Genomic DNA, 26,313 nt, shown 5'->3' on the forward strand with positions numbered 1-26,313 from the left:
GGAGTGTGCTACAAGCCTAAGGACTGAGACGAGTACAGTGAACAACTGTACAGACAAATAAAGTGGGCCAGTAAATCAGAATGTCTTATAATGAGGGATTTTAGCTTTCCAGATATTGACTGGAACTTGTGGGTTGTTCACACATTGTAGCAAGACTACTGTAGATTTACTGGCTCACTGGTTGGTTGTTATTGTTTAGGAGCATTAGCAACGAAGGCCATATTGCTCCGGGGATATGCGGTGGTCAGTCCCTGACCTTTCTGCATATTTGGTGGTCATGGGCTCGAACCCCGGTCTAATCAAGAAGTGTGTGCTACGCACTGCTGCTCCTGCCACGGAAGTGCCACTGGATCACTGTTTTCTACACCAGCATGTTAGACAGGCATCTTTGGAATCTTTAATTCCAAGATTTCACTTTCAAATAACACACATATCACTTATATAATTTTAATTTGGTTTGAAATAAAGGTCTTAACACCTTGATTATACACTCATTCATTAAAAAGTAAATGCCTTTTCTGAATTGTATGGGGAAAAAATGAAAAAATTTTTTTTATTTTTTTATTTATAATGATTGAGATTAGTCTGATACAAAACACCCCTGTCCACTTTTAAAATTGACAATAAATTTGAAAAGCAGTAATTTCAAATCTTGCTCAGAATAATCACCTGAGAGGGCATAAATTCAAATTGAGGAAAGACAGATGTAGGATAGATGTGCAGACATTTGCCTTTAGCCAGCGGGTGGTTGGTAGGTGGAACAGACTTCCACCCCTTGTCGTGGAAGTTGATAGCCTAAATAAGTTTAAGGCTCAGCTGGACAGATATTTCGAACGAACAGAGGGGTGAAGTGGAAGTGGTTATTTTTATTTATTTATTTTACTCTATTTTTTTTTTTTTGGCTGATGCTGCATAAGCTTGCTTTCTTGCATCAAATGCCTCTACTAATGCTAATGCTAAAAAATTGGTGAAATGAATACTCTGAGGATTTCCCAAAGCAAAGGAAACATTTGGTGCCGAAAATTATGTATATTTAAATAGAACAAAGCTAACAAGCAAATATTAAATTTTGAGCAAGGGAAAATATGCACAGCATCCAGTCATAAATCTATTCTATGCATTAAGATACAGCATATAGCAAGATGATGTCAATTACAAAAGAATTTATTTTATTATGAGAGTTAAATCTGCATGGAGCCTACTCACGATGACTTCTTTTATTACACAGTTTGATTTTAAACAACAGTAACTGTAAGCAATTCATCCTCATCAGTTACAGTTTTATGTAACTAATTAACTAATTTTAGACACTAACAACAAATTACAACAAATTAATATTATCTTTCTACACATTAAAATAATTTTCCCCCTAGTGATTGTTATTCAGCCAATGGGAGAGAGGGATGTGGGTTACGTGGTAATATGTAACAAATACATAAAAGAAGCTTGTTTTACTGTGACAAAACAAGCTTCTATTTTAGTGTGGTCATGCTAGATAAACCTCGTGCACGTGCTTTGTTTATCTAGCATGACCATGTGGTACCATTCTTGATTTCCATATATAATGTATTTATGTATCCATAGCTGAGGAAGAGACACACACAGTGAGCAGGGGACAAAGCCCTCTAGTAATTATTATTATACTTATCACTAGCAACAATAAGAGTAAGTAACAGTGAAGCATTTTAATGCTTCACTCTTACTGACTCTATGCAAATCAAATGCATAGACAGGTGCTGCAAAATTCACGGGTGGTCAACAATATTAACTAGGATACACCATTTTTCCAAGCTAAGTGGGTTTTTCCAAGGCTCTAGTAACCTGGAGGAGGTAACCATAAATCACAAGGACCAGATTCAGTTTATTTTTGTATTTTAAGACAGCCACCAAGCAAGAAGAGTTTTTAAAACTTCACGTTATGGGCTGTATAATTTTTTGGTGATGTGCAGAACCTGTATCAATGTCACATATAATGCCTCACTACCATAACTGAGTTTGGACTTTTAAATTGCAGAAGAATTTAAGTATTTGCTATTTTTAATTCTTATTTTATAGTTATTCTAGTGCAGTGGTTGAGACTAGCTTTCATTTGGTATGAAAAACTTCTTTTCTAATCCTTGGTTCTCTCCTGTATATCTTTTCAGCTGTCTTTTACATGTATTTGTCCGACACTTGTATACAACACTCTCTGACAATACTATTTAGTACTGCTATTGGAAAACGAACAGAAAGTGAATACCGTGGACTTCACCAAAAATCAGACTATGATTTTTGTCAGCCTTTGTGAGAGAAGTATATCTGACTTAGTATTCCTTTTTCTTTTTGAGGCAACCATCATTTTCAGTCTTTAATGTGAACAACAAGGATAAATAGAAAGAAGATTACACCTTGAAAAACACTATGTTCAAACAGTTAAAATATTGTCTATGCCATTAATGAATTTAATTGGATAAAATGCTGAATGCTATCGGAAATCTTCTATGAAGCCTGAAGAAGTACAAGTAAAATGGCATAAAGTTATAGTGATATCATTAAATTTGCAATCAGTAATAACTTTGTAGTTCATGATTACTGACTTATTAATTAATTATTAACATTTTGTCTTTCATAACCTTTTTCTAACACAGAAGGCAACTGTGTGTGTCCAGAGTTGCTTTAAATGTACTCTACTGCCAAAAGAAACTGATGCTTTTCATTAAATAACATAAATATTTTTGTAACTTATCCAGGGGAATTAATAACTATAAAACATTTTATTGACAATATGAGTTGCAGAAAAGTAGCCAAGGGATGACAATATTTTTGATTGATTACATAGTGAAACAAGCTAATCACAAAGTAATATGCTATATATTTCTCAACCTATATGAGTCAACATGGAAAAGCACTCTTGTCCCTCTCCCCTCTTTGCACTCCCTTATAATCTGAAAAGATGACCCAACACTATGGAAAAGAGCAATTCAAGTTAATATGGGCTAATTCATATTGAGATTAGTTACTAAAGTCTTAAACTTAATAATGAAAATAGCAATAAGAGCTTAATTGACGGTATAATAGCTCAATTGCTATTTTCATTATTAAGTCGATCACATAACGGTACATTAAGAAGTTCTATAAATCATCTAACGTCTTAAACATAATATGGCCATTTATCAGGAAAATTATGCATGATATAATCAGCAATAACTATCAGAAAATGACACAAGGTATCTTTCACGTTCAAAATGGCATCTTTTAAAATGAGAAAGAAACGGGTTCTAAAGAATATGGTGAACTATATTTCTCTATAAAAAAATAATGTAAATAGTTTATTCCTAGAGTGAATGAAACTATTATGGATCTTATTTATTGTTAAGCTATTTATAAGACTTATGGCAATACATCTCAATGGGATCTGAGAATTTAATAAATTCTAGGAACTTTCAATTATGTCCTAAATCAAAAAGTCAACACTATATTGCATTCATTGCACTGTGTACTTTATACACTGAAAGCTGAATGATAAAATTTCTTCATATTCACAACAGATGCATATCCACAAGTGCAAATGCAAAGGGTTAAGCCAGATTTTAAAAGACAATTTATTTAGACAAATACACACAATAATAGAACACTGCATGCAACCAGAATGCAAAGAATTCAGCTGGCATTTTTATTCATTTTAAGTAAATGCTTAAATAAAATCTAGAACAGAAAACTGCACTGCTCAAAGTGCCTTAAGATAAACTGTGCTTTAAACCCATTCCACATCAGCATGATGCAACTAAACACTCGATCTCTATCAATTTTTACATTTCTACTATAATTAGGCAAGCAGGCAACATTTCAAAAATTTCTTGCCATACATTATTTAGAAATAGCATGCACAAAAGTCAAAAATATTAGAAGACTCAAAACTGTTTTTACCCTGCAACGGCTGTATATGATGCTACTGGCTGGGCTGCTGCAGCTGCAGCTGCATAACTCCTAGCTGCTGCTGCTGTATATGCTGCACTTGCTGCATATGATGCCTATATATACATATACAAAAAAATTAAATAAATTAATAAATAAAAAAAAGTAGAAAGTGCATCAATTTATTAGCATAAACAGCAAATAATATATAATGTTGTTGTTGTTATTCGGTTTTTAGGAGCATTAGCAACTAAGGCCATATTGCTCCGGGAAATGCGGTGGTCATTCCCTGACCTTTCCGCATCCTCCGTATTTGGTGGTCACGGGCTTGAACCCCAGTCTAATCAAGAAGCATGTGCTATGCACTGCTGCTCCTTCCCACCTGGCTACGGAGGCGCCAATATATAATGTACTATTTCTACACGTTTCATTACTGCTGTGAAAAAAAAAATGATACTGGTATATACAGACCCAGATCGCTTTCTTACTTATTAACATTTAATATTAGTTACTAGTATTAATTTTTAATATATTTGTAAATATTACGAAATAATGAAATTTTATTTAAAAATTAAATATTAATTTTAAAATAATAATTCTCAGTGCTACCATATTTTTTCATATTCTCTTAAAATTTAGTTATAAGATTATTCATGAAATAAGTTGCAATAAAAGCAAAAGTGGACATTTAAAATTATTTACTTATCCTAAGTGTTAAACAGTATAACATGCTTTTGGCAAAGTATTTTAGTAAAAACTTTCTTGTAGAACATGCATCCTTTAAAATTTTATGGACTTGAAAAATCTATGAATGCAGCTATTACCTACAAAGAAAAAGAATCATTAAAAAATAGTTTTAATACTTTCAATTTTTTTTTTCCAAAATACAGTATATAATTTTAAATGTACACTTTATGGTCCACCCTAAAATTTGTCAATAAGGCCCAATTTTGTAAAATTTAAAACTTGAATTCAATTTCCTGGCCATATTACTTTACTAATATTAATGCTAATTAATATTAGTAAATTGATTAAATTCAGTTTAATTTATCAATCCCCACCCCCCAATCCTCCTCTTCCAATGAAAGTTTCTGGGATCACCACCGAAACTTTATCATTAAGTAAACCAGTAAAGGTAGAACTTGTTTTAGTACTGCATGGCACAGTATTGAAACAAAGTATTACACGTTAAAATACTGTATGGCACAAATCAAAATGTAATGAAAGGAAGAAAACTTGCTAACTACAGCAACTTACCTGGTTAATGAAATTAAGCCAAAACTGCAATCAATCAATCAATCAATCAATCAATAACAACCTCTCATGAGGGACTGAGTCAAATGCCTTACTAAAATCCAAATAAACTATATCGAAATTGTTCCCTACATCCAGCTCATGAGTAACTATGTCAAATAGTCTTACTAAGTTAATGAAACATGATTTAACAAAACTGAACAAAACCATGCTGTGTGTTATTCAGAATGCCATATTTATCTAAAAGTCCCTGGATTATGCTCCAAATAATTTTTTCTAAGATTTTTCCTACCAGCAAAGTCAGACTAATCGGTCAGTAGTTACCAACTTTGCTCTTGAACTGCCTTTATGTATTGGTGTTATGCTGGCAGTTCTCCAATCCAAAGGAATTGGAGTCTCCTGGGTCCAAAGATGCCCTCATAATTAACTTCAGTGGTTCAAAGGCAAGTAAGGCTCTGGGAGCTGATAGTATTTACTTAGTATTACTATTACTATTATTAGCTATATGGTGCAAGGAAGCCTGAGGCTTATGTTGCACAAGCCAAAAAAATTCCCGAATTACCCTGAGAGAGAGAGAGAGAGAGAGAGAGAGGGAGAGAGAGAGAGAAGAGTAGAAGGGAATCACCAAGAAGAGAAAAATAATAATATCCAGCTCAGGCTTGGCACACCCAGGGTCCTGAGCTGGATATTATCATTCTTCTCTTCTTGGTGATTCCCTTCTACTTTTGACTCTTTCTCTCTAAGGGTAATTCGGGGATTTTTTTGGCTAGTGCAGCATAAGCCTCAGGCTTCCTTGCACCATAAAAGCTAATAATAATAATAATAATACTAGGTAAATACTATCAGCTCTAGGAGCCTTACTTGCCTTTATGCTAGAAAGTGTTTCTAATAAACAGTCCTCTGTAATTTTGAAATGGCTAATTTAATATGACTCAGCCTCACTTGCACAGCCTCTTCTCAGCATGACAGATCTTTCTTCATTAAAGAAAGATGCAAAGTACCTGTTTAATTCATCTGCAACATCACCTGGTTGCCTAAGACTTTCCCACACCCATGCACAAGGGATCCGATCTGATTCGTTTTCTCCTCCTTGTATTCACATGAAAAATTCCTTGTCTCCATTCTTTGCTCTCTTAGCCAGTTCTACGCGAGCAAAGAGAGAGAAAGGTGCTATTACAAATCAACGTGTAACTATTGTAGGCTTCAGTACTCTTCATTGCTCTGTAACTGTCCCATGCTATCTTTTTCTGCTCTATTTAACCAGCCAGCTCTGCATTCATCCATTTCAGCCGCCTGGTCCTGCAATATTTTCTTAATGGTATTTATACATTTGTGGGCTTCTGTGATTTTTGTCTTAAAGATATTCCTTAATTCAAGTATATCTGCCCTTACTCTGCAATCTGCCCAATTAATAGATGCCATACAGTGCCTTAAACTGTCAAAGTCTCCTCTTCTGAAATTAAAACCTGTGCCTTTACCTTTAGCTACTGCAACATCTTTCTTCATCTTCAACTGCATGATCACTACCTGCCAATGGTCTTGTATTTTAAGCCATGTGATGTCATCTAATTCATAAGTAATGATGAGGTCAAGAATATTCTTGAGATGTATTTTGTTGATATTTGCTGTTAAGTCTTATCTTACAGTGAATGTTATCAAAAGTTTGTTGAAAAATTCCATTACAGTGACTGGACTGTCCATGCAAAGCTGCAATTTTCAAGACAATAAAGAAGTATTGTAAGTGAGGATTAGTTGGGAATAAGGAATGTGAAAGAAGGAGTGTTCTTACACATGACACTTTAGATGACATCAGACAAACAATTTTGCAATCTCCAAATATTATCCTGTCCTTTGATCAGGATAATGTTAAAACATTACAGTACTGTTGCTGATTTAAAAGTTTACTCAAAAGTTTAAAAAGTGGGTGAAATTCACTCTGTCAGTGAAAAGTTTTTTCAAAGTTAGTTTCATTTTAGTGGCTACACATTGGCAGTCAAAATTGGAGAATATGGAATGCTGAAAATCCTCATATTTTTTCCTAAGTCCTCTTACGTGGCCAAAAAAAATCAATGATTAATGTGGCATGTCTTGAAGGAGGTTAGTTGGGTTCATATTTTTTGAACAAACTCTCATCAGTGATGTTCACCAAGACATCATAAACAGCAAATTGAACTCCAACAGGATGGGACAAACTGCTATAACAGATATTCAATGTGTTATGAAATATTGCAGAAGTTTTTTTTTGGGAATCAAATCACATCAAAAATGGCCAAAAAATGGTTAGATGGCCAAAGTCCTTTTGACTTTGGCCATCTAACTCGCCTGATTTAACATCCCTAGACTTCTTTTTTTTAATGAAGGTTATTAAAGCAGAGAGCTTATGAGAGCAATCCACAAAGCATTCAGCAGCTGAAAGTGAGCACTGAATATACAGTCAGGAGTGAATCGACACAAACTCTTTTGTCACATCACTTGCAACATGATCAAAAGTGTGAATTTATGTGTTGCTAACAATGGAGGATTCTTCCAGCATTCTTTTATAAACTATTATTTGTTAATTATTTTGATAATAAACTGTATTTTCCTTTGATCATTTTTGGGTTTACTTTGTAGATGAATACTACAATTGGTAGAAAAACATCTACTTAGGAACAGTATCAAGTGTCAGAGTGATACCAAAGACTGCATTTTTATCACATCTTTTAGTTTTCTATTTGGTTGGGCAGTCAGTGAAAAATATTTACAAATCTTGAACACCTCAAAAGCACTTTACACTTTCAGAACACTGGGTTATATCATTAACTGCTACCAGATTAAGTGCATGAGCATCACTTGGAGAATATATCAAAATGTTATTCCTTTGAAGAATAACAGCCTGGTCATCTAACTTTTCTGATATACTGGAGTCATTATCAAATATTTAATTCTTGATATTTGTCATTTTAAGAAGCTAATAGCATATTAGTATACTCACTAAGATTCTGTGTCTTACCTAAAAGCTCAGTATAGCAGCCTCAACACATATTTTGTAAGTGTACAAGCACCAGCTAAAAGAAAAAAAAAAAAAAACACCAATTTCCACATCACCTGTCCATCTCCTCTAAACAGTTTGTCTAGTTCTTCATTGAATTTATTCAAACAATCCACTTTCACAACACCAGATGGTTCATTCCAACAATTAACAGCCTGCTGGCTGAAGGCAAATTTCAACACATCTATCTGTAAACATCTTATCTCAATTTTTAATTTTGCCCCCCCCACGTAGTCTGTGCAAAAGACAGGATACTGTCAGCATTGAGCTTATTCAATCCATTCAAAGCCTTAAACACCTAAATCATTCCCCTCAATAATTTCATTGCTCTTCTCTGCACCCATTCCCACATCCTTCCTAAAATGATATTAGTCTACAGACCTGTATGGGGCGCCTCCGTAGCCAGGTGGGAAGGAGCAGCAGTGCGTAACACATGTTTCTTGATTAGACCGGGGTTCGAGCCCGTCACCACCAAATACGGAGGATGCGGAAAGGTCAGGAAATGACCACCGCATATCCCGGAGCAATATGGCCTTAGTTGCTAATGCTCCTAAAAACCAAATAACAACAACAACCTGTATGCAGTACTCAAGATGAGGCCTAATCATTGTCTTATACAACAAGATAATCACCTCCTTATTCCTGCAGGCAAAATTTTTGCACATCACTAACAAAACGCCTCATGCTCCTAGCTGTCCACTGCATTGCTTCGAAAACTTCATGTCTGACTCAGTTGGCATGTTGATCTGGGTTTAATGCTCCTCCATATGAAGTACCTTGCATTTATTAAACCTTGCATCTTGTTAAACAACAAGGTAGTCTATATATACATATTTATTTATTATTCTTTTAAATATTTTCTTCTGCTTCATTTGTATTTTTATGGCTGGCAGTTTTAATTGTTATTAAATACAATTGTTTTAATATTTAAATGTGAAAATACATTGTATTCATAAATGTCATGAAATGCATATATAAATATGATACTTACAGGCATAAATAAGCATAATACTTACAGGTAACTGGTATCTGTCTGCTCCTGCATAAGCTAGGAAAGGGTCTTGATATACTCCTCTGTGAAGGACAAGACTAACATTTATATAATAAATTACCATCAGTATATATTTTCCACGGGAGGGCTTAGAACAATAACACAAAACATTTGTATATGATATAAACAGTTATATAATCAATTTACAAACAATTAAAGTTCATGTTTAAATATTTTTTTAATGAGAAAATAAATTTATATTGTTATTATAACCAATTAGAAAATAATAAAGTAAATATTTAAAGTTTTTTGCTTTTGTTTTATTTATTTTTCTGTTTTAATATTATATCTGATTTATTCAAAAATAAATATGAAAAATGCAACTAGTGACAAAAGGCTATAAAATTTCCACTGGATAAATAAGAAAGAACTAGGAGCTTAAAGGGCCCTACAATCTGATATATTTTCTGCATCTGCAGCTGCTATAAACAGTGTTAGGAAATTCAGAAAGTAAAGATTCAGTAAAGATTGCAAAATATTATTTGCCTAGAAATTATAATGAGAACAGTGATATACAAAAAATGTACAAAGGCACTTCTGTACTATATACAATGAGCAATACTGGCTATTACTCCTGCAAAATAAATATACTTTTTAAAGAATGAATAGGCATTTATAAGATTCTTTAATATTCCTTAAAATAATTTCTAATGATAATATCATTATTGTGCTTTTCACTGTTTCAGTTTTGCTCAAATTTTCATTCACATAAACAAACTGATACAGCGTTTGAAAAGTTTTGCATTTCTGAGTGACCAATGTCAGTCTAGTGATTGATGACATTTTTTCTAATATTGTTAGTCCTTTATTCAAAAGCATTTAGAAGCCATCAATCATTTTCTTGCACACAGCTACTGTTTAATCCAAATTTATTATATGTCCTTCATATATTCTACTGTATATCACACATACTCTCATAATATGAAAATTTCACTGTTTATTTTGTGATACATGTCAAAATAGTTTAAGATTGTTAGATTGTATTTAATCAAACAGTTTCTGAAGGACCACATCAACTGCTATGCAAAATAACTAGTTCCTACCCATTGTAAATAAAAAGTGCTATAATTATTATTATTTTTTTATAATTATTAGCCATATGGTGCAAGGAAGGCTGAGATTTATGCTGCACCAGACAAAAAAAATTTCTGAATTACTGAGAGAGAGAGAGAGAGAGAGAGAGAGAAGTAGAAGGGAATCACCAAGAAAGAGAAGAATGATGATATCCAGCTCAGGACCCTGAGTATGCCAAACCTATATTCACCAGATGTGAGCCCCTGGGGTTAAATTGACTAATGTGTCATATATATATATACACTGATTCTAATAATTCAGCTAAAATTAACCTAACCTTAATTTAAAAAAAAAAAAAAATTCATAAGATATGTTACTTATTTTATAATATTCCATCAAAAATTTATTGTAATAAATATAGTTATCCATTCAGTTATCCAAGTTTGAGATGATATGCATTTCTACATATTTCAAAAATCTGGATTTTGCACATTTCAAGTTAACATGAATTCGTAATCCACCAGCCACAAGAACTCTTTTTATGGAAATTTTAGAATAGAGCAAACTGTGCTGTATGTATTCAAGTAAAAACACTTAAAACTGAATTTGAACCTCACACATACAGAAGAAAAACCAACTGGCATCTGTAGTGAGATCTTCAGTCCTAGTTTAGTCAGGTCCTATGATCCACTGATCTCTCTCTCTCTCTATGAAACCTCAAAAACAAAAGTAATTATAACCTTTAGTATTTAGTAACTTGCATGAGTTGAAGGTTGAGAAGACAGAAGATACATGATGTTGAGCCTGAATTTCTGTAAACTTGATTTTCAAGATATATATACAGGCAGTTCTCACTTTACAAGTTCCCGGGTTTACGAGTTTTTTTTTTTCCCAAGTATCATGTATCGAAAATATGAACATTAATTGCAAAAAATGAATGTTAAACATTCATAAATATCGCATTTCAAACTATGCACGTAGCTATACAATACAGTGTACCCCGCTTTACGATATTAATCCAGTAGCATCATATTGCAAAATCATAATGTGAACCCAATAACACATTGTTTTTTGGTAATTCATTCCACTCCGCCATGGACGGTCCCAAGCCCGGCTGCGAAAGGAGGAGGGTGGTCATCCTGCCGAAATGACCAGAACCGGGAAACCGGGGAAACTAGGCAAGAAACCGCATGAAATTCGGAACAAGCTCTTACAACAATGTTACCGCATCCGGGGTAGCCGATGCGCCAGCACTGGGGACCCAGGGTACTGGTGTGAAGTGGACCACTGGCCACAGAACAAGCTGTTATAACAATGTTACCGCATCCGGGGTAGCCGATGCGCCAGCACTGGGGACCCAGGGTGCTGGTGTGAAGTGGATCACTGGCCACAGCAATAAACTTACTACGCCGAAAAGGACAATTAACATTGGCGAATGGAATGTTCGAACGGGGCACCACGTTGGACAAAAGGAAATCATTGCCCAAGAACTACTTAGGTGCAAGATATCAATCGCAGCATTATCTGAATTAAGGCTCACCGGGTCTGGAACGATGATCATCCAACCACCAGCACCTAACGAAGCGGTTATGCTATTCTACTCTGGTGGCGAGAAACGAGAAGCAGGAGTGGGCTTTATGGTCGATGCTCAGGCCACCAGTAGTGTGATCGCTTTCCAACCAATATCGGACCGCCTGGCAGTCCTTACTGTCAAGGGCACCATCAAGACCCATATTATCTCCGCCTATGCGCCAACTGAGACTAGCCTGGACCCGACCAAGAATGACTTCTACAACCAGCTTCAACATACGCTGGATTCAATTCCGCAGACAGAAGTGATCATCCTCGCAGGGGACTTTAATGCCCATATTGGTGTGGACAGATCTGGTTGGGAAACAACAATGGGCAAGTTTGGCCATGGGAAGATCAATGACAACGGACTACGTTTGTTGTCCTTTGCCGCATCTAACAACCTGATCATTGGAAACAGCCATTTCCAGCACCCTCAAAAACATCAACTTACATGGCGAAATCCATCTGGCAAGGACTCAGCAATCCTGGACTACATTTTGATCAATGCCAGATTTCGCTCATCACTCATGGATGTTCGTGCCATGAGGGGACCTGATTGCGGATCTGATCATTACCTCATCCGGGCTAAGGTGCAGCTCAAATTACGGCATGCAAAAAGATCATCTCGGTCAGCCAAGCTGGACTGGAGGCAGCTAATGAATGCTGCCAACAAACAGGCATATCAGATCGCCCTATCCAACCGCTTCGAGATGCTGGCCGTGCCCGAGGATATAAATGAAGAAGAAAAGCAGATCTCTGATGCCATCCTGGAATGTGCCAAGACCCTATGTCCACCTGCCCGACGTCGAACGCAACCATGGATATCAGACGAGTGCCTCGACCTCGTGGACAAACGGAAACAGGCAAAGTTGGTCGACTTTGAACGGTACCGGCAGCTAAACCGAGAAGTCCGACAAAGAATGACAGCAGAAAGAGAAGCATACTGGAACCAAGTGGCAGACGATCTTGAAGTGGCGGCATCCAAAAACGAGTACCGCACTCTCTACCGCACCCTCAGATGTCTGAGTGGAAAGACTAAATTGACTAGTGACAACATCAAGAATGCTGATGGGACCTTCGTGCGATCACCATCCGAACGCCTGCAACGGTGGAGTGAATTCTTCAAAGCTCTGTATAATCACGCCCCACCTCAGGGACCGCCAGCAACAGCACTCTCGATCGACCCCCCTGAGGTCTCCATGGTCGATGTTGAGCCTACAGTAGAAGAAGTGAAAGCAGCCATACAATCCCTGAAGAATGGCAAGGCACCAGGAGTGGACCAAGTCACCACAGAAGCGATCAAAGCCGGGGGAGATGTACTGCTTCGCCGACTACACTCACTCCTCAAAACCATCTGGTGCACTGAACAAATTCCATTAACATGGAGGAAAGCCATTATCGTACCGATCCACAAGAAAGGTGATAACCGGGACTGCAAGAACTACCGTGGCATCAGCCTCCTTTCCATCATTGGAAAGGTCTTTATGAAGATTATCCAGTCAAGACTGCAAAAACATCGCGAGCAAACTAGTCGAGAAGAACAGGCAGGATTTAGACCCGGGCGAGGATGCTGTGATCAAATCTTTGCCATTCGTCAGCTGATGGAGGAGAGGATCCGGTGTGGACAGCGAACCGTCATTGTTTTCATTGACTTTAAGTCTGCTTTCGACTGTGTCCACCGGCCTGCCTTATGGAAACTACTAGAGGTTGAACATGTACCTCGAAAAGTCATCACACTCCTCCAAACTGCATACAACGGTTTAACCAGCCAGGTGCGCATCCAGAACGATTTATCTGAGGAATTTACCATCCAAACTGGAGTCCGCCAAGGGGATGTAGCCTCCCCGTTGCTTTTCAACATCGTGGTCGACGCCATTATGAGGCAAGCATTCAGAAACAGACAGGGCATACAATATGACAAGGATCACTATGTGACTGACCTGATGTTTGCTGATGATAGTGCTATCCTTGCCGGTAACGACGCTGAAGCCACGGAAATCCTCTACGACATTGCCCGCATTGCCCGGCCATACGGTTTGAAGATCAATGCTGGTAAGACAAAGGCCCTGACAACAGATGGGTCGCAAGCCACCATCTATCTCGAAGGCGTCCAGATCGAGCAAGTGCAGGACTTTAAATACCTTGGGTCGCTGGTCCAGGAGAAGAAAGTTGCATCCACCATGGAAATTCACAGCAGAATTGGACAGGCGGCCACTGCGTTCGCCTCGCTCAAATGGTGTCTGTGGAAGAGGACCAACATTTCCACAAAGACTAAAATCCGACTCTTCCGGACTTTGATCCTGCCCATTCTTCTTTACGGATCGGAAACATGGATTTGTCTCAAGTTAGATTTGAACAAACTTGAGGTATTCCAAATGCGATGCCTGCGGCAGATCTTGGGCATCTCTCTTCGCGACCGCATCACTAATGATACCATCCGCGCCAGATGCCAACAGCAACCAACCATTGCCGACCAAATCCAGAAGCGAAGGCTCAGATGGTTTGGCCACGTATGTAGAATGGGCACGAACAGAATACCATCCACACTCCTTTGGAGACAACGACCCACCCAATGGAGCATCCAACGGACCGCGCCTAGGAAAACGTGGGCCAAGCAAGTGGAAGATGACTTGAAGAGCCGACGTCTCGACCTTAACCAGGCCAGGACTGAAGCCATGGATCGTAAGGTATGGAAGAACATCACAGAGCAAGTCCGAAACCCTGCGGCACCTACAGCAGCATACTGGTTGCGTGGCCAACCGCCTCCCCCAGCTGCCAGCTAAGGACCAAAGAAGAAGAGAAGAAGAATTCATTCCACGACCTCGGAAGTTCAAATTTTCGCTATATAACTACTTAAGGTAACTTTTTTGTAGTGTAAATTGTATTAGTTACCAATTCAAATCATTAAATGCACTGCACTTTCATTGTTATCATATGTTATAAGAACCAATTTTTAACCGGCTTTGTGATATTTTTCTAAAGCACATTTCTGGAAGTCACGACCATAAAACAAAAAAAACAATTTGCACTTTCTGGTTTATTGGGCTTTTCTGTTACTGCAAACAGTTATAAATGGGTAGTAAACTCAATGTTATTGCATTTGCAAAAATATCGATAGCTGGAATTGTGTGGGTTTTTGCGTTATTATGGAGAAATGTGTTTGCCCTTTATTGAAATCTGCAATCGTATAAAAAACGTAAATAAATAATAAATTTTCAGAACCTTCTCTTCATTCCTTTTTTTTTTAAGCTTTGCAAACTTGTTACTCCGCACAAATCACGTTAGTTTCAATTTGTGTGTTCTGTTAAAATGCTTATGCATGCTATAAAGAAAAGATAAGATTATCTTGGAAATAAACGTCTCTTGAAGCATTTCTGAAGAAGACGACTCCTTGTGCAACAATGTGCCGAGCCAATAATGAGTGATGAGCGAGTGTGCATTTAGTCAATGATGATGATGAAGAATAAACATTCTTTAACATTTGTAAGTCATAAATAAGTTCTTTATTATTATAAAATTTGCTTGATTTTACAGGCTATGTTTTCATTTCTTTGGATAAATCAATCATTGTTTAAACATAAACTAATTAGCTAACTAATTTCATTGTCGATAACATAACTCCTATTTTTAACATTATGTCTATGGGAAATAAATTCCTGCTTTACGAGTGCGTGCTAGGAACAAATTAACTCATAAAATCGAGAACTACCTGTATATATATATATATATATATATATATATATATGAAAATGAAGGTTGTTTCAGAAAACACAAACAGATGGGATAGAGGATGAAGAGAAAACTTGGTTCTGTAAGTTCGGAGTTAGACAGCGAATGGATGCTGACTACTTGTGGCACATGTTCAGCCTGGTTTGGAAGAAAGTGGAGAATTACAAATATCAAATCAGAAAGTGGAGAATTACAAATATCAAATCAGAAAAAAAGTGCCTATGGAAATATCTATAAAAAAGGCATAGTCAAAAACTGAACATCTATGACACAGAGAGCAGTGAGACTGTAATAAATGGGTCATTAATTGACTGCCCTCTTTTGAATGGAGTCAAGAAGTTGTGAGAGAGGTTTTGGGGATGTAAGAATAATATTCCATGGAATAGTACTCTCACATCTAATAACAGATGTAAAACAATATTCCATAAGACAGACTTGAGATTTGTGCAGAATGAGTGCCTGTTTAGAAAAAAAAGTAACATTGAGAATGGAAAAGAAAGACCCAGTTCTTTGGAAGCAAAGGTAGTAATATTTGTGATACACTTCTGAAAGAGAGATTAGAAGTCAGGGTAATCCCTAATAGGGATATGCAATAATGTCTAGAAATACGAATGTCATTGAAGATGAGGAGAGGAGCAGTAGACTCTTTTTTTGCAAGAAATAAGGCAGGACTAAGTTTTAGAAGGATTGGAGTTAACTAAGTTTTCTTTGCACCATTGAAGAATTACCTGGAGATCATCAATTAAGGAACAGATGATAAATACTGAGTAGTGTTTGTGGAGAAGTTAGAAGACAAAAGACAGAAAGTCATCTACCATTACTTGTAGTGAAAAATCAGAGAGAGAGAGAGAGAGAGAGAGAGAGAGAGAGAGAGAACTGGATACCCAACTGCAAAAACAGGCCATAAGGTGGGAGCTTGTTTAGAAGACCTTTATGCTAAACATGATCTAAAAGCGACTGTGATCATGATGTCAACAACAATTCCTCAAGTTTCACTCAATTTTTCCATTAGATATTTCCAAATAAGCCATTATATCACTGGCGGATTGACATTGGTGGAATTCATATTAGTGATCATTAATCAGATGGTTTCAAAACAGTTTAAGAGTTAGCAGTTGATAGATCTCTTCATTACTTTGAAAATGGTAGAGGTAAGTGTAACTGTGTAATAATTGGAAAGAACGTATTTTATCACCCTTTTTATATGAGAAAATTTCCAAGCAGAAGGAAAAACACCAGCAAAATAAGAAAGTGCAAAATTGGTGATGACACAAAACAGGATCACAGATTTTGAGAATGAGGAGAAATACTAACAGGACTTGGTGGTTTCTTGGCATACTTGATCTTCCTAGTTTTTGTGTCACATTTCTTTGTTTAGCCTCTATAGACTAAACAAATAAACAAAATGTAAATGTGCATGTCAATTCAGCCAATCAATGATGCAGGTTCATGATACAAATATGCAAATTAACACTGAAATAAAATCATAATGAAGAGATGTAATATGAATAAATGAATCGATTATAATCAAATAATTCATGCAAATAGAATAAATTAAAAAATAACAAAGAACACCTGCTTCTTTGTTATGACCATGCTGACCACCAATATTCAAACTACCTTTTTTTGTTTCCAAGATTTTGTTTTCACTTTTGTGTTGATTTCTGCATTAATTTCATTAGACAGAAGAACGTACAAATCAAAATGGGAAGAAAACAAAAGAAAATGCAAATAGACCATGTTTTATTATTAGAATTAGCATTAGCATTAGTAGAGGCATTTGATGCAAGAAAGCAAGCTTATGCAGCATCAGCCAAAAAAAAAAAAAAAACCCACTTCCACTTCACCCCTCTGTTCGTTCAAAATACCTGTCCAGCTGAGCCTTAAACTTATTTAGGCTATCACCCTCCACCACAAGGGATGGAAGTCTGTTCCACCAACCAACCACCCACCCGCTGGCTAAAGGCAAATTTCCGCACGTCTATCCTACATCTGTCTTTCCTCAATTTGAATTTATGCCCTCTCAGGTGATTTTTCTGAGCTAGAGGAAGAATCCCATCAGCATTGAGCATGCTTAAACCATTCAAGGCTTTATACACCTCTATCAGATCACCTCGCTGGTGCCTAGTCTCCAGACACTGTAATTTGCAAAACTTAAGCCTTTCTTCGTAAGAGCACCCCTTTGTTCCATTCACTAATCTTGTTGCCCTTCTCTGTACTCGTTCCAGCAGCTCTACATCCTTCTTGAAATGAGGCCTCCAGACCTGTATACAGTACTCTAGGTGTGGCCTGACCATCGCCTTATACAATGGAATAATCACCTCCTTATCCCTGCTAGAAAAATTCCTGTATATCATTGACAATACTCCATGAGCTACTCTTGCAGCCCGTCTGCACTGATCAGAGAACTTCATATCTGCCTGCACAACCACCCCCAAGTCCCTTTCATTCTCTACCACTGTCAGTGTAGTACCACAGAGTTGATACGTTGCTCTGGGGTTGCTGTTTCCCATGTGTAGTACTTTACATTTGTCAATGTTAAACTTCATTTGCCACCTCTCAGCCCATCTGCTCAACCTTTCCAGATCCTGTTGCAGCAGCATAGTGTCAGTAGTGTCCTTGACAACCCTGCCAACCTTTGTATCGTCTGCAAACTTGGACATTAAGCCCGATATACCATCATCAATATCATTTATAAATACAGAAAACAATAATGGACCCAACACTGAGCCCTGAGGGACTCCACTAATAACATCAGTCCACGATGAGCAGTGTCCATTGATTACCACTCTCTGTCTTCTCCCCCTCAACCACCCCTTTATCCATAGCAGCAATTTGCCTCCAATGTCACACTGCTCCAATTTGTGTAGCAGTCTTCCATGTGCAACAGTATCAAAAGCCTTTCTAAGATCCAAGTATATAATATCAAAGTTATTAGCTGCATCCAGTTCTTTTGTGACTGCATCATAGTATCCAATCAAGTTGGTCAGGCAAGACTTCCCCTTAACAAAACCATGCTGTGTCTGAGCTATAACTGAAGTCTTGTCTAAATGATCCTGCAGTGCTTCTTTAACCAGTGCCTCCATTAATTTTCCTGGAACAGAAGTTAAGCTCACAGGTCTATAATTACTTGTGTCAGCCTTTGATCCTCCTTTGTGAATTGGGGTCACATTTGCACATCAATGTGACCCCAATTCACATCTTATAATATATAAGATCATTAATAATAATCATTAATAATTATTATTATTAATGATCTTATATATTATTTCTCCCTGACTGGGGGTTCCACCTTGTGACTGGTATTGCTACCAAGTACACAGGGTGGTTGTTGATATTAGCATTAGTTGAGGCAAGAAAGCAAGCTTATGCAGCATCAGCCAAAAAAAAAAATAAAGTAAAATAAATAAATAAAAAATAACCACTTCCACTTCACCCATCTGTTCATTCGAAATACTTGTCCAGCTGAGCCTTAAACTTATTTAGGCTATCAACTTCCACGACAAGAGATGGAAGTCTGTTCCACCTACCAACCACCCGCTGGCTAAAGGCAAATTTCCGCACATCTATCCTACATCTGTCTTTCCTCAATTTGAATTTATGCCCTCTCAGGTGATTATTCTGAGCAAGAGGAAGAATCCCATCAGCAATGAGCATGCTCAAACCATTCAAGGCTTTGTACACCTCTATCAGATCACCTCGCTGGTGCCTAGTCTCTATACACTGTAATTAGCAAAACGTAAGCCTTTCTTCGTAAGAGCACCCCTTTGTTCCATTCACTAATCTTGTTGCCCTTCTCTGTACTCGTTCCAGCAGCTCTACATCCTTCTTGAAATGAGGCCTCCAGGCCTGTATACAGTACTCTAGTTGTGGCCTGACCATTGCCTTATACAAGGGAATAATCACCTCCTTATCCCTGCTAGAAAAATCCCTATATATCATTGACAATACACCATGAGCTACTCTTGCACCCGTCTGCACTGCTCAGAGAACTTCATATCTGCCTGCACAACCACCCCCAGGTCCCTTTCATTCTCTATCACTGTCAGTGTAGTACCACAGAGTTGATATGTTGCTCTGAGGTTGCTGTTTCCCATATGTAGTACTTTACATTTGTCAATGTTAAACTTCATTTGCCACCTCTCAGCCCATCTGCTCAACCTTTCCAGATCCTGTTGCAGCAGCATAGTGTCAGTAGTGTCCTTGACAACCCTGACAACCTTCGTATCGTCTGCAAACTTGGACATTAAGCTTGATATACCATCATCAATATCATTTATAAATACAGAAAACAATAAAGGACCCAATACTGAACCCTGAGGGACTCCACTAATAACATTAGTCCACGATGAGCAGTGTCCATTAATTACCACTCTCTGTCTTCTCCCCCTCAACCACCTCTTTATCCATAGCAGCAATTTGCCTCCAATGTTTGGTGTTTGGTGTTACTGTTGGTCGAGGGACTTTTAGCATTAGCATTAGACTCTCTGACTATCCTACAGGTGTTCGGGATTGTGACTTTCTGGAGTTCCTTGTAGGTGTTTGCTGGTAGACCTATTGCTGCTAGGCTGTTATGTAGGGCCTTTGGCACCATACCTGTGGTTGACACGATGATCGGGATGGTCATTACTTGTTGCATATGCCACATCTCTTTGATCTGCTGTCTTAGGTTCTTGTACTTCCTGATTTTTTCCCCATGGGTTTTCTGCAGGTTGCCAGTGTTGGATACCGCTATGTCAATCAGATAGGTAGCCTTTTCCTTCTTGTCCACAAGGGTTATGTCCGGTCTGTTGTGCAGGATTGTCCTATTTGTTATTATGGCACGGTCCCAGTACAGCTTGTGGGTTGGGGTATCTAGTACTGTCTGGGGTTCGTACTTGTAGTAAGGTACACTTTCTTCAATCAACTGGTATTTCCTTGCTGGCTTCTGATGTATTATCCTGGCTACATGGTTGTGCCTATGAGTGTACTCAGTCTGGGTGATCACCTTGCATCCCACGGTGATGTGTTGAATCGTTTCTGAGGCCAGGTGGCATCGTCGACATGTGTCATTGAACACTCCAGGCTCCTTGGCAATGTATTTTCTATAGTTCCTGGTGTTGATTATCTGGTCTTGGATGGCGAGCATGAATCCTTCAGTCTTGGGGAAAAGCGTCGTGCTCGTGAGCCATGAATTGGAAGCAATTTTATCTATGTGATCTTGATGGAGATCATTGTAGTGTCTGCCATGGAGTGTCTTCTCTGCCCATCTTTCTAGCTTCATTTGTACCTCCTGGTTAGGAGGGGGGACTCCTTGCTTAGGTTGAGTGGGTATACCGCTTATCTATCTTCCTTATGGCCTGGTGGAGTGCTGCTGTGTGTTTCTGGAAGTAATCCTTCAGGTTAACTATTGCTGTCTTCTGTTGCTCAATGAAGTCTATCAGGCCCCTTCCTCCTTCTTCCAGGGAAATTGTCAGTCTCTCCACGGCAGATTTCGGGTGGTACTGGTGGCTCTTGGTCATCATTGTCCTTGTCTTTTTCATGATATCCTCCACTCGGTGTTAGTCCAATCTATGACCCCAAAGGAGTATGTCAGCACTGGGACTGCATAGGTGTTTATGGCTTTAACTGTGTTCCCTCCATTCAGCTTTAATTTCAGCAGACTTTTAAGTGTTTGATGGCATTTTTTGGTCAGGCAGACCTTAATTTCCTTGTGCTGTAACTGCTGATCCTGCATCATCCCCAAGAATTTGTAGGCCTCTCCCTCTGCCATGACTTCGATCTCTTTACCAGTTTGAAGCTGGTAATTTCGGCTGACTAATTTACCCTGGTGCAATACGTGAGTATTGCATTTGTCTAGACCAAATTCCATCCTAATATTGAATGTTGAATTCTTCAGTGATCTGGAGAGTTGCTGGAGGTGCTTCTCGGTTCCCACGTAGAGCTTGATATCATCCATATACATCAGGTGGATGAGGGTGTACAGGTTCTTCCTTCCTTCTTTGAGCTTATATCCATACTTGCTACTGTTGAGCATAGTAGTAGCGGGTTAAGTGCCAGACAGAACCACAATGGGCTCAGGGCATCTCCCTGAAAGATTCCTCTCCTGATTGGGATTGGCCTGGTTGTGATGTTTTCGACCTTAATGGTGATACTCCATTTTGCCATTGTTTCTGCTAGGAAGTTTGCCACTATCGGATTGACTTTATAGATGTTCAGTGCCCTCTATTAGCCAGCTTTGAGGCACGGAGTCGAAAGCCTTGCAGTAATCGATGTAGGCTGTGTACATGTTGCGCCGCTTCTTGTAGGCTTGCTCCATAACAGCAGCATCTATGGTTAATTGCTCCTTGCATCCTTTGCTCAGCCGCTTGCATCCTTTCTGCTGTTTGGCCATTACGTTCTGGCTCTCCAAGTGGTCAGATATCTTCCTGGTTATGCAGCTGGTCAGGATCTTGTACATTTTTGGAAGGCAGGTGATTGGCCTATATTTCGCTGGGTTTATCGTACCTTCATCTTTAGGCTTCAGATATGTGATTCCTTATGTAAGAAACTTCGGGATTGCCTGAGTGCCTTATCATTCGGGTGAACTGCTCTGCCAGGTGCTTGTGTGCAAGTGAACTTCTTGTACCAGTAGTGGATGTTATCTATTCCTGGAGTTCCCCAGTTGTGAGAGTTCTTGATCGTCTGTTTTACTTCTTCCCAAATCTCCCACCCTCTCATTTCTTGTACGTCCTTGGTTTTCTTGTGTTCTAGTTCTATCCAGGTGGTTTGGCTGTTATGTCTTACTTCCCTGCTCCATATGTTTCCCCAGAACTCCTGAATCGTCCTCTTCTCGGGTGGTCCGTTCCCGGACCACCCGAGAAGAGGTGGTCCGTTCTTCTCCGAGATTCCTGTAGAAGCCTCTTTGGTCCTCATCAAAGATTCAGCTGTTTATTTTCCTCTGGGAGCTCTCTTTGTATTGGCATAGTCTCTTGCTGAGTGCAAGGAGGTTCTGCTTCAATGTGTCCAAGTACGCTCCTATTCTCTGATTTTTTGTCTCATGTTTGCTGTGGACACCGTCTCTCATGAGGATGCTCTTCACTTTTCCAATTAATTTCTTACTCCTATTGCCCCGTTGGTATTGGGTCAATTGGCCTATCTTGACTATTAATTCTTCTATCTTCTGCTGAAATCTTCTTTCCCAAGCTGGTGGTTCCTTCTGTTTTCAGCAGTTCTTCTGCTGCTGGTCTCTGGCTTCTCTTCCATTAATCCTCGTGGCTGCTACTAGCATTAGCATTAGCATTAGTAGAGGCATTTGATGCAAGAAAGCAAGCTTATGCAGCATCAGCCAAAAAAAAAAAAAAAACCCACTTCCACTTCACCCCTCTGTTCGTTCAAAATACCTGTCCAGCTGAGCCTTAAACTTATTTAGGCTATCAACCTCCACTACAAGGGATGGAAGTCTGTTCCACCAACCAACCACCTGCTGGCTAAAGGCAAATTTCCGCACGTCTATCCTACATCTGTCTTTCCTCAATTTGAATTTATGCCCTCTCAGGTGATTTTTCTGAGCTAGAGGAAGAATCCCATCAGCATTGAGCATGCTCAAACCATTCAAGGTTTTATACACCTCTATCAGATCACCTCGCTGGTGCCTAGTCTCCAGACACTGTAATTTGCAAAACTTAAGCCTTTCTTCGTAAGAGCACCCCTTTGTTCCATTCACTAATCTTGTTGCCCTTCTCTGTACTCGTTCCAGCAGCTCTACATCCTTCTTGAAATGAGGCCTCCAGACCTGTATACAGTACTCTAGGTGTGGCCTGACCATTGCCTTATACAAGGGAGTAATCACTTCCTTATCCCTGCTGGAAAAATTCCTGTATATCATTGACAATACTCCATGAGCTACTCTTGCAGCCCGTCTGCACTGATCAGAGAACTTCATATCTGCCTGCACAACCAACCCCAAGTCCCTTTCATTCTCTACCACTGTCAGTGTAGTACCACAGAGTTGATACGTTGCTCTGGGGTTACTGTTTCCCATGTGTAGCACTTTACATTTGTCAATGTTAAACTTCATTTGCCACCTCTCAGCCCATCTGCTCAACCTTTCCAGATCCTGTTGCAGTAGCATAGTGTCAGTAGTGTCCTTGACAACCCTGCCAACCTTTGTATCGTCTGCAAACTTGGACATTAAGCTTGATATACCATCATCAATATCATTTATAAATACAGAAAACAATAATGGACCCAACACTGAGCCCTGAGGGACTCCACTAATAACATTAGTCCACGATGAGCAGTGTCCATTGATTACTACTCTCTGTCTTCTCCCCCTCAACCACCCCTTTATCCATAGCAGCAATTTGCCTCCAATGTCACACTGCTCCAATTTGTGTAGCAGTCTTCCATGTGCAACAGTATCAAAAGCCTTTCTAAGATCCAAGTATATAATATCAAAGCTATTCCGTGCATCCAGTTCTTTTGTGACTGCATCATAGTATCCAATCAAATTGGTCAGGCAAGACTTCCCCTTAACAAAACCATGCTGTGTCCGAGCTATAACTGAAATCTTGTCTAAGATACTGCAGTGCTTCTTTAACCAGTGCCTCCATTAATTTTCCTGGAACAGAAGTTAAGCTCACAGGTCTATAATTACTTGTGGCAAGAAAGCAAGCTTATGCAGCATCAGCCAAAAAAAAAAGAAAAAAAAAAAAAAAAAAAACCCACTTCCACTTCACCCCTATGTTCGTTCAAAATACCTGTCCAGCTGAGCCTTAAACTTATTTAGGCTATCAACCTCCACTACAAGGGATGGATGTCAGCCTTTGATCCTCCTTTGTGAATTGGGGTCATATTTGCACACATTTCCAGTCTATGGGTACCTCCCCTGAGTCCAAGGAAGCTCTCATAATTATGGCTAAGGGTTTGCTTACTTCCTTTGCTGCCTCCTTTAATATAACTGGATAGATCCCATTCACCCCGGGTGCCTTTCTTGTGTTTATCTTCAACAGTTTCTCCTTCTCTTTACTCCCAGTTATTTCAAGATTCTGTAGCTTACTGCTAGAGTTGAATACACCTCTGGCATTCCCCTCACTGAATAACTCCTCATGTGTGAATGTCGATGCAAAATATTCATTTAGTTTGTTAGCTACCTGAGCAGGATCATCAACACACAGCTGTGTATTGTACTGCAGCACAATACACAGCTGTGTGGATGGCCTCCATTGTTGTCGAGGTAATGCGGTATTATGTGCCAATTCAGGTGGTCTGTGACTCTCCACAAGGTTCTATTTAGCCTCTTCTTCAGTATCATGTGAATCTTTGTGGGGTCTATTCCTTCGAATTCTGTTACGGCCTTCTTCCACTCGTCCTCTATTCTGGATATCATGACTTCATCTCTTTCCACTTCAGCTGCTGTGGATTGTATTTCTTCTTGCTCTTCCTCCTCTTCTGGTTCGGTGGTGGTATGTTCTTCCTCCTCTGCTTCCATATTCTTTATCCTTTGTAGTTGATCACTCACATCCTGCTTGATTTTTTCCAAGATTGCAGGAGCTGATAGCTCCTGCAATCTTGCAAAAAGCTATTATTATTATTATTAGCCATAAGATGCAAGGAAGTCTGAGGCTTATGCTGCACCAGCCAAAAAAAAAAAAAAAAAATCCAGTGTTACCCTGAGAGACAAAGAGTCAGAAGTGGAAGGGACTCACCAAAAAAGAAGAATGATGATATCCAGCTCAGGACCCTGGATTTGCCAAGCCCATACTCACCAGATGTGGGCCCCTGGGGTAAATGTAAATGTTACATTTATAACTAAAATAACTTTATTATAAAATAAATGTGGTTATACTTTCAGCAAATTAATTAATTTTATTGACAAAACAGAACTACTCAGATCCCATTTCATCTTTCTTGGGCCATCTTAGTGAAAAATATAACAATTTCATTTAAAACAGGACATCTGGACACTATATGGTCTTCCACTGAATCAGTCCTGAACCCTTCATTAGCTGAAACAGCTCAAGAAAGCATTCAAAAAGCTAACTGAAATTGCTCCTCATTAAATAATTCTTGTAAGTACTAATATTATTAATTTTAATTATTATTATTTATCATTGTCATTTAACTTATATTAAATAAATTTTGTGATATTAATGTTATGCTTAAGTATCAGATATTAAACATTCGTATGTGATATTTTTATCATCATAACAATAAAAATCACATTTATATCTGATTTTTATTGTAATAACATAATGATAACAAGTTAGTTAATTTACATAATGTTTGTTACATTTCTGGCATGTTAGCAAATAGTAATAATCCATAATTTATAACAAAAAAAAAGAGCAAAACGCAATGACTTTTGCATGGCAAGGAAGAACATTGTTTTTGCGGATCTGCAACATTACCTATTCATTCCTCCAACCGGCAAATGACAACAAAGACTGCTTATGCCTAAAATGCAGGTGGCCTTCTTTTCAGAAACTAGCATCTTCAAGCAGCTTAAATGAATCATGTAAGTTAATGGCAGTGCACATAGTAATAGCATGCCAGGAGTAGTCATCACTGGTTGTGTTAATTAGCCTGCTTACTGCAATGAATTTCAATTTAAGCTTACTATTTGCCAGTGCTGAAGTAGTGGGTATTGTGTTATTGTTATGTGCTTATTGGAGGAATGTACTGACAGTGTGATGGATGTGCAGAAACAAAATGTTCTCAGTTCTTCATTCGCACAAGTATTTTCTCTGGTAATTTTTGCCATGTTAGTTGTTTTTGTTAATCGACCTTTGATCAACGATTAGCTTTT

General features: G+C 38.4%; 1 protein-coding gene across 4 annotated transcripts in view; it reads right to left on the reverse strand.

Annotated features, from left to right (window-relative positions):
* LOC150076655 (RNA binding protein fox-1 homolog 2-like) overlaps positions 1 to 26,313 on the reverse strand; it is a 510,847-nt gene that overhangs the window by 113,267 nt on the left and 371,267 nt on the right. For all 4 annotated transcript variants that reach the window (XM_090386158.1, XM_090386157.1, XM_090386155.1 and 1 more), the window contains 2 exons: positions 9,196 to 9,268; positions 3,907 to 4,010 (listed from right to left, as the gene is read on the reverse strand). In XM_090386158.1, the coding sequence (XP_090242284.1) occupies positions 3,907 to 4,010; positions 9,196 to 9,268 (177 nt within the window). The remainder of the gene's footprint in view (positions 1 to 3,906; positions 4,011 to 9,195; positions 9,269 to 26,313) is intronic.

Source organism: Mastigoproctus giganteus, chromosome 12, assembly GCF_048544385.1.
Source record: "Mastigoproctus giganteus isolate SK-2022 chromosome 12, ASM4854438v1, whole genome shotgun sequence".
NCBI lineage: Eukaryota > Metazoa > Arthropoda > Arachnida > Uropygi > Thelyphonidae > Mastigoproctus > Mastigoproctus giganteus.